The 17,979-nt window shown below is 31.7% G+C and overlaps 1 protein-coding gene across 1 annotated transcript; it reads left to right on the top strand.

The window, feature by feature from the left end:
• The first annotated feature begins 2,090 nt into the window (after positions 1–2,090).
• LOC138320024 (diencephalon/mesencephalon homeobox protein 1-like) lies at positions 2,091–17,760 on the top strand. The gene is made up of 3 exons (XM_069263118.1): positions 2,091–2,579; positions 3,502–3,707; positions 16,729–17,760. Exons 1-3 carry the CDS (start codon positions 2,354–2,356, stop codon positions 17,161–17,163), a joined length of 867 nt encoding a protein of 288 aa, XP_069119219.1. The 5' UTR covers positions 2,091–2,353; the 3' UTR covers positions 17,164–17,760.
• Positions 17,761–17,979: the final 219 nt, after the last annotated feature.

A 17,979-nucleotide genomic window follows, 5' to 3' on the forward strand; every position in this document is an offset into this window, starting at 1 on the left:
TAGAAATAATTCCCGAGATTATCAAAATATTTACCAATTATTGTCACCTAGTCTTATTCTCTAGCGGAATCTTTGTATTCCTGTATTTTTCTGTATATTGTAAATTTGTGTTATTGGTTGATTCAATTTACCAAATTAAATATATACAACGACTGTGTTCTTACTCTATTAAATGTCTGGTAATAATGCATTGTAATATAATTTCTTTATTTTTTGCCGTCGCCAACGTTTGTTTTCTTCGTGTAAAATTATGAAAAAGCGTAAATTCAGTATTGGAGTTTAAAAGGGGAAACATATAAAATACATAACAGCGATGTGACTTCTTGGGTGTCTATATTGTAAGGGAAAACTTCAAAGTTAGATAACAAGATAAAAATGTAAGATAGGTATGCAGCTTCAAGTTACAAGATAGTGAACTACGATATCGGGATCTGTAAATACGCGGCACCTTGAATTTTAAAATGCACAACTATATCACAATAAAGAGCATTCTTAATATATATTTGACTGATATATAGAAAGAAACATTTGAACCACGTAAATCAGAAAAAATGCTAAATAAAAACCATGTAATTAAAAAACTATCATGAATTAAAATATAAAAATTGGTCTATTCTTCAACTGTTATACATATTGAAACATTACTTCGTCGTGATAGTTATATTTCTAGAAAATTGAAATCATATTTCATAACCAAACTTAGACTGAACGATAATTTCAGATTGTTGAAATATCATTTCGTCTTGAGAGTTACATTGAATAACGTGCAAGCTAGAAGAAAAAATATTTGTAATATATTTTCTAATTAACTAAATTAATAAATAAAAATAAATAAATAAATAAATAAATAAATAAATACATAAGAAATAAATAGATAAAATAAATAAATAAAACTAAAAGAATGATAAAATAAAAGCTCATGGTTTGAAGATCAATATTCAAAGGATATTGCGAACGTACTCAAACATGTTAAAATAAGGATACGGTACAACATACATATCATGGGAGGCTGGATCCGGAAACATGTACAAAGTACTTATATTAATCCGTCTCCATATATACATGAAATCAACAATTGAACAGTACTAATTTAGTATTAATTTCCGGATTGGTAAGTGTAACTATATGATGATTTTAATTAGCAAAACAGCTGAATAACAATCATAGCACAATATCTTACAGAATTTATATCATAACATCTAAATTTGAAATCGGGTTATATTTTTTTTTTGAAAAAAAAACTGTCACTTAAAACCTTTGAAAGTTTTTGCCTTAAAAATTCTCACAACACATTAAATTCATTCGTCCTGGTAATGTTAAACCGAATTCCCATGCACTAGATAGAAACAGAAACATTTAAACCGAAAATGCCACAAAGACTTATTCAACAGATATGCATCTCTTTGATACGAAATTGATACCTAATAATCTTTATTTAAATTTTGTTTCGCAAATAAATTCACTACAAACAATAATAATGACAGTGTCAGTACATTTACTGAGGGAAGATACTGCTTAGGGAAATCTTAACGCCCAACTTAACAAAAACGCTCTTAAATATTATCTCTTAAGAAATTGTGGATATTCATAGTTTGTTAAAGATACCCGTATCGTCTTGAGAAATCAAACACCACTTTCTAAAGTTGATCTAATATCAATATCTTTTAAACATTTAACCAAAGCCTGAATATAATCAGCCACCAGGTATAATTCATATAAATAAGTTGTGTGGTTTTAAAGTATAAACTTAAGCGCCGACTCGTTAACATACAAACGCTGCTCGTCTTCCGATAGCCTGCTTTCATGATTTGTCGGATAAAACAGAAAAGGCATCAATATTAGACATACACACCAAAAATATGAATAATTGAAAACTGGGCGGAGCTTGTCTCAATCCCTCTGATCCGCGATTGGTTAGTGCTCACGGGTGGCTGCCTCCTTAGACATAACACAGAGAGAATTCATTGGAGCTTTCTAAAATTGCTATAGGGTATGAGTGGTGAAATCGCCTATTACGTGGATCTTACGATTACATTCAGTGAGTAACGTCGTAAATACTATACAATTAAACTGATACATATACAGGGGAAGAGAAACTTGATCGTCAAAACCTCTCCCTCTAATCCTCTTAAACACGTTGGTGACGTGATACTGTTGGTTTACAGATTTTCCTTGGACTGGAGTTATTCCGAACTAACCAGAACATCCCGGAGCATTTTACAGTTCGTCTGAGTGTGTATGTGACAGGTTTCCTTTCCAGGCGTTAGACAGGTGTTTGTAACCAGGCGGACATTAAGACGAAGACGCGTCTGTATAAGACCTTGTGATATTGTGAGGTGTAGAATAGAGCGCCATGCAGCACTTTCCCTATCATTACACGCCGGAACACCTGGCATGCCTAAGGAACTACCAAATAGGACTTCTGGCCGCTTCAACACAGACAAATTCGTCTCTGTTCACAATCGAGAACATCTTGTCACCACGAACCCCCCAGCCTCAGCAGCCGCCGCAGCAGCCGACACGACGATTCCCTCCTCACACCTTCCCAAACCTATCGCCTCTCCATAGGGACTACCTCGGTAAGAGCACAACTTATCTTCTCGGATATCACACACAAACAAGGTTTTTAGTGCTGAATAACTAGTCAAAAGGATTAACAGTTAAAATCTACTGATTCTAGACAACCGCAAATGACTAGTAATTGTTTTATAGTCTCCACAGAAAATCTGTTGTCAAGAAATGTCGCTGAACAGTTTAAGTCTTCAAGACTATTTTGTTTTCGTTTTGAAAAGTAGACACAAAACTGACATACAAACTGTATGTTTATTCAAAAAGTTTGAGAAATAATTTCGTCTGATAATCGGGGGTATATTTTGGTAGATATTTTATCAATGTGACAAGTTTTGTCCCATCATTTTATGGTGTTTTTAGTCAAATTAGTTGGGTAATCTATTTTTCAAATACACAGCGGGAATTGAATTTACTTTCAAGGAATGTTTCGTTGATTCTTAAAGAGATATTTCTTTGTTGAACCAACATTAACTTTGCAATTTGTTTACTTTTTCAAATACTTGATTAAACTGAATCTAACGACAAAAAACATCAAATTCTTTGTATATTTAGAATTAAGTTTAGCTATTATTCGTGGGTTTATATTTGGCTAATTTTCTCTATTCAAACTATTTATATATATATAAATCAGTTAGTTACATTTCTTGTTGTGCTGCAATTTTTAAAAATACTGCTATCTAACGCAGGCATTGTGGTGTTACATAAGGAAGTTAGTGGTTCACATTTTATTGTTTGTCTTGTGTTGATATTCCTCTTATAATGTTCTATATCTTTATGAAATTATGTATACAAGGCAAGGTTTTAAATTGAATCACATAATGCTGATTTCTTATATTGTTCTTTACGACTCCGCGATTTTTGTTTTCGGTGATACTACATTGTGTTGGGTTTAATGAAGGTGTGATACATTAAATTATATTATATTTCCAGTTCGGTATCACTATCCTTTTCATGGCATCTTTAATTCATTGGATATCGAGAAACTGGGACAAAAGCGGAAGAGGAGACACAGAACAATCTTCACAGAAGAGCAGTTGGAGATGTTGGAAGGAACATTCCAGAAAACACACTACCCAGACGTACTTCTACGGGAGGAGTTGGCAATGAAGGTGGATCTGAAGGAGGAGAGAGTCGAGGTAAGCCCGGGGATAATGATTCCGAGGGTAGGGGCAGGCAAGGGTAAGTAAGGATACAAACATAACAATTAAACCTCTACAGAAACAAATTTAAAGAGTGTATCCGGTAAAACAATTCTTGAAATGAGAACAAAGCTCATAACTCCCTGATTATCCTTTTTTAAAATATTATTTGATTTTCAAGAACGAACAGGATCCATTTCTGAAAGAACAAACCCATTTTAATGAAAAGACTTTTGTATAATTTTTTATTTGTTTGGTTTTAACTATCTAAATTACTATGATTAATTGAATACCACTTTTGATAGAAATCTACCAAACAAGTTATCTCAAAATTAGATACCATACAGAAAAAAATATCAAAATAAAGATATGTGAATTAAAGTATCAGGAAATTGTATTTGGACTTTATTCTCTCACAAAATTTTAATTTGAATTGAAAATTAATTTATAAAAATTATATAAAATTCCACTGTTCTATCATAGCTGCACCTCCATATTTTATTTAAATGACGCACCTACATTTGCTTGTGTTTTAATCATATTTTTAAATTATATGACCTAACTAAATTCCCAAAAATGTAGTTTTTTTCAGTTTTCCTCAATTCAAAATAAATTTAATTATTAATTCAAAATTTTGTACAACATTTTCATAGATTTATCTGGTATACCTACACCATACAACGCTATTTAACAACCGTTGATGGATTCATCTTTTGTTGTTTATGTGGAACATTACCGGAACGATTCACAAAAAACTAAAAACTAGTTTGATATTAGATTATAAAATTATTATAACCTCAAATGATAAGTCAATATCAAAAGAACATTTAAAATACTTTTCATTATATCTTAATGTGTTGTAAACACTTTGTTCCTTTAATGTAACTGTTTATTTCTACGGTTTCTCAAAATTCTATGCTTCAAACGCATGAAGTTGTAAAATAATGAGCAATTTAAAAAAATATTTAAATCATAAATGCAAATTCGTTTTGCAGATGTTTAAATAAGCTGATAAATTGTCATTTTATATCATAAAAGTGTGAGATTGTTTTTTCAAATCCAATTTATAGTTGTATTTTTTATCTGAAGAAAATGTCATTTTAATAATGTGAAATATGAAGTTATTTATTTGAAAAAAATCTTTTGATATATTTATATAAATGTATTAATTCAGCTGTAAAAGATATCAAAGTGTTATTAGCAGTTTTACTATGCCTTTTTCTCTCCTCCGTCGGACTAACTGTCACACATAACTGAGGCTTCATCTCACAACTTTTCATCAAATAGGATTTTATGTACTTATCAAAAATAAATCTAAACCGTGCAAATATTTCGCGTTAGCATAAGGGATTTGTGGTGGGCTATTAGCGATGGTGACTATACCGAGTTTTCGAGATGAGGGTTATTTGTGTATCGCCATATAGGTGTAGTATTGCTGATGCTATCTCCAACACATTTCCACTATATATTTTCATATTTACCGAGTAGAATAGCGCCCCTATAAAGCATTAAAGGACTAATAAACACTGTGAAGATTCCGGAGATAGAGTAGATTGTAGGGATTTAAAAACTCACGCAAGGATGATTTTAGTTTCCACAGTGAAATTTTAAAAGCCTTTAAATTTTAAAATTATGATTTGTTTAATGATCAAACAGTTGGTATGTACACCAAATAGCTTTGAAGTTTGATGCTTCTTACCACACAATGAGAGGAGGCTAAGTTGGTTGACAGGTACAGGGGAGTAGATCTACTAAAGTTATGAAATATATAGCATATCTGACGAGCCCCATCTGATCCGCTAGTTATGTATTAAACAGGACAATTTACCTATTACGTATACCTGTCGAGTTCATCCAGGTAAACTTTTTACCTGTAAATAAACATCAACATAAACCATAATTTGGAAAGCATTTTCAAAATTAAGAATAATTTATGAACTTTATATATAGTTCGCTTATTGAAAAACACTGTAAATGTTTTCCATTTTCCCGCATGATGACTTAAACTTAACTAATAGTCTAAACATCTTTAAAAGCTGAAAACGTTAATTTTTCAGTGTTTGAATTAATTATGAGATGATTATCCCCAATCAAAGCTTCATGATGTTTTATTTTAAGTTTATGTTCTTTTATTTTGATTTATGTTAAATATCATGCCTATGATTACATTAACATGTATAATTAATCGAGAGAAAGAAGCAAACAGAGAGAAGTAGAATATAAGAAAGCTGTCTTTTATTGCTTAGTATAAGTAATCTTTTTCTTACATTTAGTATCCACTTGTATCTTTAACTGTATATAAATCAAACATTGAATATTTATTATCTGAAGAATTTTGGCATCATTAATTCCATTTTTGAAAGCAAATTCATAAATAGATAATAAAGGACAAATATTCGACGTTCAAATGTAAGTTTTTATAACCAAAATAAATTTTCCCGATGTCAAAACATTCTTTTAAATATAAACGTGTGTAATATATTCATGAAATAGTTTGGTTCTGTACCACCAGGGGTTCATTCAACGTTAAAATAACACAATTTGTCCCTATTTCTGTAAGTTTCCTAGTATGGGTCCATGAATCAACAGATTAATGTGTCTGACATTCTTCCACAAGGCTACAACCCCTGGCTGGTCCTTTAATGACCACAGTTGTTAAATGGTTGTAAAACAAAACAGACATTACAATATGTTTTGCATTATGGTTAAACATGCCCAGTCCTATCCGTAAATGCCCCGACCAAAATAATACCATCATTTGTTCAACGACACCATGCTTATGGTGTCAACAACCTTTCCTAGAATACTGCTGCCTTCTGCTGTGCCTAACAAATATACGTGGTATTCTCTTATGTTCGAACTGGATGCCAACAGGGACAATGTATAACATTTCCTTAGCCATTTCCTTCTTTGTCACACCAAAAGTTGTTCATCAGGTAGATTTGACAGCATTTCAGTTACTAAAATCTACTAGTATTGCCAGTTTCAGTACAATAAAATAGAAGTTTTCAGGCAAAATATTAAAGTGATGAAGTCTTTATAGCAGATCAATGCTTCAGCGGGTTACCTAACACACATTATTGCAATTCAAATACATTTGCGACTGTAAACCACATTATTATTTTTGCGACATTCCAAATTTCGCGTATTTTTTAAGAGAGTTCGAATGCGAATTCACATATAACCTGAAAAATTATAGAAACTTACATATGGATAAGAGCCGTTGGTCGTTATTTACACGCAAAGATGTTATAAATAACGAGGACATGAAATATTGCGTACGCTAAAATAAAGTGGTTTAAATTATTACATAATTTTAGTGCAACATTCTGAATCAATTAATGATAGCAACATTACATATTAAGTTTTTACAACACAATGAATTGTTAGGTCTTACTTTAAAGACAGTAAACAATTAAATAGGACTGAAGTATAACAAAACTTACTGATAAGATAGTACATAACAAATCTTACACAACTCGTTAATACATTTCAATCTTTTTAAATCATGACAAAATTTCTTTTGGTAACTTACCTTAACACACTTACCTATACACTGCATCAATAAATCGAATAACATTTTGATACAGCAACATGTCAAAACATTTACCTATAAATAACAATTATGCAAATAATGAATTTTACAAAAGTAGTGAATTGGCGGTGTTTCTATGTATAGGTAATTGGATGGGTGGCTAAGTATCTCTAAACGTCGATAGACTAATCGGAACTCCAATATATACTACATATTAATCGGATGTATACATGGTACAAGACCTACATTAACGTATGTCTTTATATCTTTAATCTACTAATATAGCCTACCTATGATAAGAAAGAGGGTTTGTGGACCATATTCCATCCAAATTGTATGACATCAATCTTCACGTTATGTATATATGTAGCAGACAGTATTAGTTCCTTTGAGTACATTGACATGTTCAAGTTGCGACCGAATTTCTTGCACATCATTCCGATAATAATAAACCACCATTTAAGAATGATTGTAATGAGAGAAGCGTACGAACCAGAAACAACAAAATAAGCAAACCTCACAGAAATGTAACATTAAGCTAGCAATTATCTGGCCAAAAGCCAAAATTTCTTTTTTACATTATTTACCAATAATGTGCTTAAATCCAAATATATAAGTTAAGAATGATATTGAAACGGAAACTACTTTAAATTGTTGTCAGCTATTTGCCGTTTTTTAACAGCAGCGTATTAATGGAATTACTTTAAAATCAGAGGTAATTCTTGATAATATACCGACATCTAGTTTGAAAAATGAAAAATCGTAAGATACTCTACATGTATGAAATGTGAGAATAATTGATATACAAATTAATTATCTACTCGTTTTGAAAATTAGAATAAAGATTTACTTCATATTTAATATATATTTTCTCTAAAATATGGTGCTAGATAACTATTTAGTATCAATTTTAACTGTGCAACCAAATTCTTAAAAATAAATTGTTTGGTATCATTAGTGGCCTACCTGAACATATTAGGTGTGAAAAGCATCATTCACATATCAGGAACGCCAAAAAATGAAGACTTGTAGTTTATATATAATGTTGTGGTACCAGCGTATGTGTAGTGTATTTTTACAATTAAAATTTTATGTAAATGTAAACTGCAGCGTAGGTATATACTTAATAACATTTTTATTTAAAACAAAATGTGATAATTTCAATCACATTTGTTTTCAATGCTATGGAAAACCAGTTTTAATAAATTCGCATTCCTGGAAATCAACTATCGCGTGCTGTCCTTTGCACCTGCTTTGATAAAAAATATACACAAACAATACGTTGTTAAAGATTGGATGCTTAAACATTTGTACTTTCCTGATATCTAATATCGATGAAATAATGTTGAACGGTGGTCAATTTCTTTCTACAGCTTTTGCTATACAAAATGCCACGTACAATTCACAGATAGAAAATGCAACGGGTTAAATGGGTACAGTTATAATTTTAAAACGATAATTATAATCATTCAAGTGCGATTAACCTTAACATCAAAAACAGTAATATCCCATATTCATCAAACGATTTTTTTTTTTAAATTTTGATATTTAATATTTGTCAGTCCAACTTTATCAATCAATCAAATTTTAATGTCCTTTAAATATATGCTGAAATAAATATATGTAGAACGAACTAGAAATAGTTCTAAATGAATGGAAAACAAATAAATTGCTTATTATAATCTACTATGACAACATCTATATGTAGTATTAAGACATGGCATTGTATGAAATGAAACCATATAAACTAATATTTTTGTAAAATAGATATATTTCATACATAATGTTTTACCATTTAACACATTGTAATCTAATAGAATACAACATTAGAAATAATAAATGCATAATACATAAAATACCTACTTAGCTTATTGATGTATAACTTACCACAAATCCAATGAAATTAAGTGCTGACAGATTTTCCAAAGAAAGTGTCTTAAACATTGATGATAAAACAATTTCTGTTTCTGATATATAAATTTCACAAGATTTCTAAAACATATAATGATATGACAACTTTATTATTCTAAAACCAGTTTCATGTCTCAACTTTTCTAAAATGGAATATGTTGATTAATAATACATTTATCAATTTATTTTAATCTAGCCGTCACCATGGTAACAGTTATAGTTATATATTGGAACATGGTAATTAAAAAAAATACCTGTTCCGTTTCTATGCCGATATTGATAACCGGTTACACATTGATCTGGTAAATAATAATATAAACGGATGAAATTACACAAGGGAAAGTTATTTTTTACGCATACATTGTAGATGGTTTGATTATTGTTGCATAACGAATGAATTCAGTCATAATTTTTTATGTATCCAGACATGATTTTTATATCAATAAAAATATGCTTACAATGTATAAATTGTTCTTTTGGGGTAGAGAAGCTGATGTATTTCTTTTGGGATTATTTCCGTTTTATGTCACTTCAACAAATACATTTGTATATAGAATTTACAAAGAACAAGCTGGTGAAGTACAATTATCATATTATCATATTTCAATATGGAGCATATACTAATGGTAGATATACAATTTGGTGCATCTTAAACCGACGGTATTACTCACTGCATAACTTATCTCTGCCATAGGGAATAGGTAGTTGTGAAGCATCACTGAACATTTTTTAAAGTTAAAAAGGTATTTAATTCTTTTCACAAGTCTTGTCTTTCCAAGTTTTCTCAATTTGCCAAAACATATTAAAAACGTGAATTTCAATTCAGATCCAAACATTAGGAAAATTTATTCCAAATCATTAAAATAATGTAATTATAGGATATAACAAGTACTAATTAATACCATAGAAAATAATATTGGTAGTTGTAAGAGCTTGACTAAGAATCGGAAAACGCTTTCTATTCCGACGCGCTTGGTTTTCATCTGATTTTATCGTTTACAAGATAAGAGGGTATTTGTAAAGATCGATATTTCGTTTACATATTCCTCGATACACAATGTTTTAATTTGATAATAACTTTGCTATTTGGTCTGTATCCACTGAATGATATGTATTATTTTGCTGTTGTTGGTTGACTTACCTATGGAAATATACGCTACACTTGGTTAAGCTGCATTGATTCGCGTGTGAATGCCAACATTTAGCATCATATATCATATGATATAGAAGGCCTATATAATTAAGGACGATAATGATGTAATATAAGTTTTTTCTGGTCCAATATATCATTGCAATCGTCATGTTGAACACGATTTACGTGTGATCATGTAGTCATAATGGCTGTATTAGCTAATATATAGATGGGACAGAATAGGCTGGACGGTTAACAGAAACAGGTTGTGGGCGCTCATGTATTGCAGGTTGAATTATTATTTTTATTGGGTGTCCGATCAACCATTTTAATACTCAGGTATTTAGTAATTTCAATTAGGGCAAATCGATAAAATCGATAATACGACTGAATTATTATCAAATGACAATACTTATTACAACTGTTAAGGTAAATAAAGACTTTTTTCTATTTAATTCTGATACTGTATACTTCATACATAATGATGTTGGTTTTTTTTTAATCCGTTTACATGAAAAATAATATGATTAAGAAACTGGCATCCCGAAACATAAATAAAATATAATATATGATCTATTTTGATGTTATCACTGTACTGGAAGTGTAAACCATGTTAGGTTTATGTAGGATCATTATACATTAATGCTATATTGTTATCATGATACAGCAAAGTACTTTTATCTGGGAAAACAAAAATACAATAAAAATAAAAATAACAATCAAGACGTATTTATCAAAATCAGTGTGAATAAAGATAATAATAACAATTAAACGTACGAGAAAACATAATATCATCCCTGTTATATCATACATACGTCAGTTTCTAGATCCCAAAACGACATGGGTAAAGAACTGTACTATATACCGTCGATTAGTCCAACCATCCAGTGATTGTGACGTCGTCATTTGACGTGGTTTTTGTGACGTCATAATCACCGGAAGGTGGGACTAATCGACAGTAAATAGTACTTTACCCACGTTATTTTGGGATCTCGAAACCGCCGTATTGCTTGGCATTGCCAGATGTATTTGTTTTACATTAAAACTGTACGCAACGAGAGGCTTTAATCTGAAATAATAATTCAAATGAAATAAGTAATGTACCGTGAAAATAACGAGTAAACAAATGTCAACATATATATAAATGAGATTGAAAATGAAAAAAACAACAACAGAATATTGATTTATATTTTTCACTAAAATAATATAAAGAAGACACAAAAATAATAGGAATTAAATTTTCAATATTTTCTTTATTTCATTTTAAGTGTAATTAAAATTATTAACCATATCAGACTGAAGGATATACAATGACAAGCATATGCAGCATGCACTTGGTGAATCTAACTTGATACAAGCTGCTCTCTGAAATTAGGTTGGAGGCGATTCAAATTAAGTAATTCCCATGTCCTAGTGTGACACAGATGACAGATATACGAAATCTGCATTAAATCTCGCAGATATAAAGGATTGTATAAGACGGAATCGGTGCTTGATATTAGTTTGTAACCTGAAGCTAGGTATAGTCGTACACAGATGACTTCTATATCAAAGTCGTTGTGTAGGACCAGACCATCTAATCTGTTTAATCTCCCACGTAGATCCACAACACTTCTTCATTACACGTATACATCATCTGGTGGCGCAGTTGTCTCTGGGAAGACAGCACTTCTTAGTACATTTTTATTACCGTCTTACACTTGGAATATTCTTTGATATACAAAAGATGCATTTCATGCTTACAATTAGTTTCACCTTTCCCCAGTATGCGTAATACATGCATTTTTTTGTTTCTTTCGCATATTCATTGTCCACTTTAATTTCATAGTAAGTTTTCCATCATAAAATGTGTCTAGATAAATGTTATAATATCCTTACTATAAATTGATTCATTAAGATATAATTGCACGTATATTCTGATTTCATTAACTTTCTGTATTGCACCACCGTCCTTCGTGTCATTGTAATGTCAATCAAGGACAGATCAGTTTTACAAAGTACCAAGCAAACGAAACATTTACTACCGTTGTCATATTTAAGGCTGTATCACGTCGTGATTGTGCCTTTTACTAGTTGGTCTGAATTATCGACTCAGTACCTTTCGAATTCTTAGATGAGTCTCCTTTTTGTGATATATTAAAGTTTCTATGTTGGGTTTAAACAATACTTCATTCAATTCAATAATGATACAGTACAATATGCATGTCGTAAAAGGTTGGATTCAGAAACAAGTACAATAGTTATATCATTCCGTCTCTATTTTTGGTGGTTTAGCGGCAGTTGTATGTTGCTCTTTAGTCTTTGAACCTGTAATACCGCATCTTATAAGGTATAATGAACAACATTTAATTACTTCATTGTTGTTATGACAATGTAAAACATATGGAAAGAGACCATTACCTAATTGATCAAACGGATCAATAACCATTACATCAATCTGAGAAATGATAAGGACATATGTGTCAATCTCAGCAAAGTTTTATTTCCTATGATTAATTTCGACATAAACACAAAATCAAAATGTGGTCTAAAACGATCTTACTTAATTTCCAGTTGAAAAGTATTTGTTACTAAAAATGTATATCGACTATAATATATAAAATAAAATTGATGTTAGATGATAGATTAGATTGACATGACGTACCATATATTTGTTGCGGTTACAACCTCATACTTTGAAAAGAATTGAAATAGATCACCCGAAGGTTTTCAAAACTTCATTTCCACGTTTTGATTTGATTAAGTAGATATAGTGTCCTAGTTCGAAAGATAACTTGTTTTAAGTCAAGACATTCAAACAGTTCAACATTGAAAAAGCCATTAGATCAATCAAAATCGCCAAAAGTCCTTCTATTGCTGATGACGTTTTGTTTGGTTGTTTCCAAAGTTTAGTTCTAGTCTTTCTTAATTAGATTATATTTAAGAAGGACAATTCTGTATGAAACAGTAAAGTTTTGATGATACTTATACCATTTAATCTTTTTTTTTTTTTTTTTTTTACATCCGAACGTTTTCATTTTTTTCGGATTTTATCTTTCGCTTAGTGACGAATAATATGTATCCAATCATAATTGTAAATTCATAAATATGATGAAATGCCAAACAGGATTATGCTATCGTCTTGGAAATAAACAATTTGTGTAATATAATTAGTCTATCATTAGGTATCGCTAGACATGCATATTTGTCTGTCAGTGATGACAAGCTAACTGGGAACATATCCTTGTATACATATCAGATAACAACAAAATCAATACATATTGCGATGTCACAGGGCCAGCATTTGTCCTGCCTCCAGCATCAGCATCTATTGGAATCCCGCCACTCCTGCCTAGAGAAATAATGCTAGAACCGATTATCATCAAAAAGATCCCTCTTGCTACCCAAGTTATATTCTAGTTCTTGTCTTCTATAAGATTATCCGAGTGATTGGAGCTATGGAAGGGATTTCCCTCAGATATCATCCAACAACTAACTTGTTTAAAGAGTATTTTCGGATAGAAGTAATCTATTTATTTGATTAACGTCTATCGTTTGTGCGTGCAATTGCTTTCTGACATAATGCAATACCGTTGTTTAAAGAATTATGGGCAAATATTGTCGTCTTCAATTTTCTAATATCAAAAAAGATTTCGATGTTTTGTAGATAAGCTTCTTACTGGTAAGTGACTTATTGCAGCATAACAGGAAGCAGACAAACTTGCCGGCTGCCTCGTGTATCATATTTCGGTCACTGATTAGTTTAGTAAATCTGATGATCTTTGCCACAGATGTCCTCTGTTGAAACGTGGATTTCTGTAAAATAAGCATCAGTTTGTTTTCCTAATTGATTTATTGTTTTTAATAGTAGCATAGTGATCTTTCAAAATCCCTGCTTCATGAAAGGTTTTCCATCTCTAACAAAACATTATTCTAAATTTAATGACAGAAATATGTATGGCACATTTGTAAATTACATATGCTTATATGGTTTCTTAATGACAGATTTGTAAACATATTAGGATGTTTTTTCATATTTATTTTAACAAACTACTTGTTTTCCCGTTAACTCTATTACATTCCAAACAAATTTTGCTTGTAACTGATTTTTCAAACAATTCCTTAATATAACTTCAAAATTCCGCCACGTCGTTGATTTTATTATGGGTCCTAAGAGCGATTCTGTTGGTTATTTTTATTATACCAAAAATCAACTGAATTCCAGACGAGCTTCAGACAATGGATTTGATTAACGCAAATGTGGTTAATTTGGTAGTCAATTGTAATTGAAATTACAAGTTATAAAGTCTTTGACACGAATATCGATATTATTTCAGATTTCATTAAAGCTCTTGTGTGATGTCTTTACGGACATGTGAGATAGACCAGAGTCCATGTCGAGTGTGTCAAACCGTTACTAGATTGCCTATCTGTAACAAACATCAATGTGATTCAGATCAGAAGCTTGTGGACATCTCGTTGAATCTCGTTCATATTTTTTATTTGAGAGAACTGTCGTCTGCGTGTGATCGCTAACTGTGACAAATGTTATAGTAACGTCCGTCCAGACCCGTTCTTATCCCTGCGTACTCACATATCGGATAGCGGGGAAACCCGACACCACTTCTCGTTATATCTGCACATAGGAATATATTAATTTCAATAGAAGGTCTTTCTAAGGCTATCTTTTAAGAATCAGCCAATGTGTGAAATATTCTTTGCATATTGACTTTGAAATACCGTGGGAGTCGATATATGCTATGCATTTACGAAGTCTTTAATATTTAAGGAATACCGATGCATCCAGCTGTATCTTAAATATAATGTTAAGCACATGTGCCTAATAATCTATTGAATACTCTGTATCAACATTACTATGATGTAAGTGCGGCGCGTAACATTTCATTTCGAGGCTTATAATGAGGAAAATTGTCCCTTATTACAAGACAATCCTACATAATTATGAGAAAGTTATTATTTAAAAAAACTTTCATTTTTTTCTATGTGCGGGTTTTTAATATTTACCGATAAAACACCAGTAGTGTAGTTAAAGAAACGAAACAAGCGTTATGATAACATGAGTACCAAAGACAATCCACTTGAAGGCAACGCTTTAAACATATTTGTCCAATTAAATAACAGCATTGATAGCAAAATACATTCAAATTAATATTGCTATGACGTTTATTCATCAAAGCCATGCACATATCGTTTTTTTACATCGGAAGTGCAATACAGACCTCATCAATCTGTAGCAGATACTGACATTTGTTTTATCGATGACGAGAGAAAATCAACCTTTGAAGTTGAATGTCTTAATGTCGGTACTTCCTGTTTACGTTGCGTTCGAGAAGTGGAGGATCAGTTGTTATTCACGCTTCAATCAAATCAGCTATTCCCACAACAAAATGCTGTTTTAACGCGCCAGCTGTCCTCCAACTAATTTGTCGATACTTTATGTGATCTAGACATTCTATTCAACAAGTCAATAGGAATAGTTTTCAAATGTCATTTTAATTTTCACAATTGCATTGTTCCATTAGGGACTGTAACTTACAGGTGAAAAATTGGAATCAATTTGCTATTTATTCGTCATCTGACTACTTCCCACGTGCGTCTAATGACATAAAAGTATGGTCAGTTTGTGTTGGTAGCCAATAGTATAGTATATATACTAACCAGACTGGTACATGGTGCTAACACTACGGTTACCTTTGTTTGTATATCATTGAGGCTTTGTACAGAATGCCGTCATACTCACAAAGGATGACGAATTTGTATCAAGTTTAATAAGGATTAAGCTTATTAATAGGTTGATAGTTCCATAGATGGAGATGGCCAGGGCTCAATGCCACATATTACCATAATATCGGTAAACATATTGTGCTCATCCCGTTGAAATATTGCTAATCTTTTATCATACTGACAGTTCAAATAAAAGTTGATCGGCTTTTGTAATGTATAGAATGGGTATTAGTGATCACCATGGATTGGCTGTTTTTACTAAACACTATCTTTTATACGCTGTACATTACCACTGAATTTAGATAAGATATCAAGCAGTAAATTGGATTCCATCATCCAATCACTCATAATTCCGAGAGATCAGTAGACATGTGTTGAGGAGCTGAAACTATAAACACCACGTGTCTAGGGGCGTCCATTATGCTCTACTTTTAATGTTATGGACACAGTCACGCACAACACGTAAATCCATGAAATATTAATGGATAGATTTCCATTGCTAGTGACTAAACCGTGGATAAAAGAGATTTGGGAATCATAACCAAAATATCTCAAAGCATAAAATCTCCCTAATTCGTAAGCATTCCCCCGAGATGGATGTTATCATTGACAGATATGAAATTTAGTATGCTGTTAGTATTGTTTCATTATTTATCACCCTAATAATTTCAAGTTTTGAATTACGCATACTGATATTTTTCTTTCTCTCTTTGAAGGTCTGGTTTAAGAACCGAAGGGCAAAATGGCGAAAAGTAAAGCGCGAAGATGAGGCTACAAAACAAGGTCATTCTGGTTCCAAAGCAAAATCAACCATCACTTCAGAAGCTCAAAAGACCCGGATATCAGAAAATGAAAGTGCAGACGATAACGACGATGATTTGGGAGAAGATATGACGATATGTGTAGATGATGATTTTAGCACATCAAGTCCACTTCAGAGGGAAGAAAATGACAGTGTGTCTAGTGATGACAGTTCTCATTGTGAAGGAGAAGAGGATAACAATGGAATTCAGGACAGAAAAGACAATGGTGCCAAAACAGACAATGAAATCGAAAGGAACATTTCTACGTCTTCTCACGTGCAAAATGACAATGTTTCATTAGAATCTCACGAGCTTGCGACAGAGGACAATCTAAATTCATCAAGGTGATATGCAGACAGCTCATGGCCAAAAACATACCAACCATAATTACTATTTAAATATTTCATTATAACATTATTTGTATGTACCTTAGTTCACTACCTGGTAATTCCATTAGTAGAAGGGGAGGACATTGTGTAACGTGCTAATTCGTCGACAATTGGACATTAGCGGAATAAGACAACGCATTAGCAGTGTTACGGAAAGGATTATTGCGTGCCTCCTTTTTTAAAGTTCGTGTCGTTTAGTACAGTTCGGTGTTTTATGACAGATCCATCAATGTTTAATTGGTATGCTGTTAAGTATTTCACAGCAGGTGCCCGAATGTAGTACCCAATGTCGTTTGTGACGTAATCAAACGACTGTGTCCATGACTTGCCTGCCCAGACATTTTCACATGTTTGAAACAAAGTCTTTATATCGTAAAGCAAATATGAACAAAGTAAGGCAGTTATGTAAACATATACCTGTACGATAGTTCCGTGTTTGTTACCCCGGATGTATGTGTTGTTGTCCCTGGGAAAAATGCCATAGATGTGTCGTTATAATTATCTCCGTGTTTTGTCTTATTGTCAGAAATCCAATAAAATAGAAATAAGAAAACAATAGGTCTGATTTCTTTTGTTCAACATTCACAAAAATGCCTCCAATTGAATGGTATACATGTATCACCTCCCTTCTACTATAATAAACAACTTTTTTTGTGTAAAATCACATATTTCAAATCAGTTTAAATCTAAAACAAACGCACCACGTATGGTATTAAACGGCTGCAGTCACAAAAATGATATCACCATTATTAGAAATAAAAGATAGAAATATATT

The sequence above is a fragment of the Argopecten irradians genome, chromosome 3 (assembly GCF_041381155.1).
Source record: "Argopecten irradians isolate NY chromosome 3, Ai_NY, whole genome shotgun sequence".
NCBI lineage: Eukaryota > Metazoa > Mollusca > Bivalvia > Pectinida > Pectinidae > Argopecten > Argopecten irradians.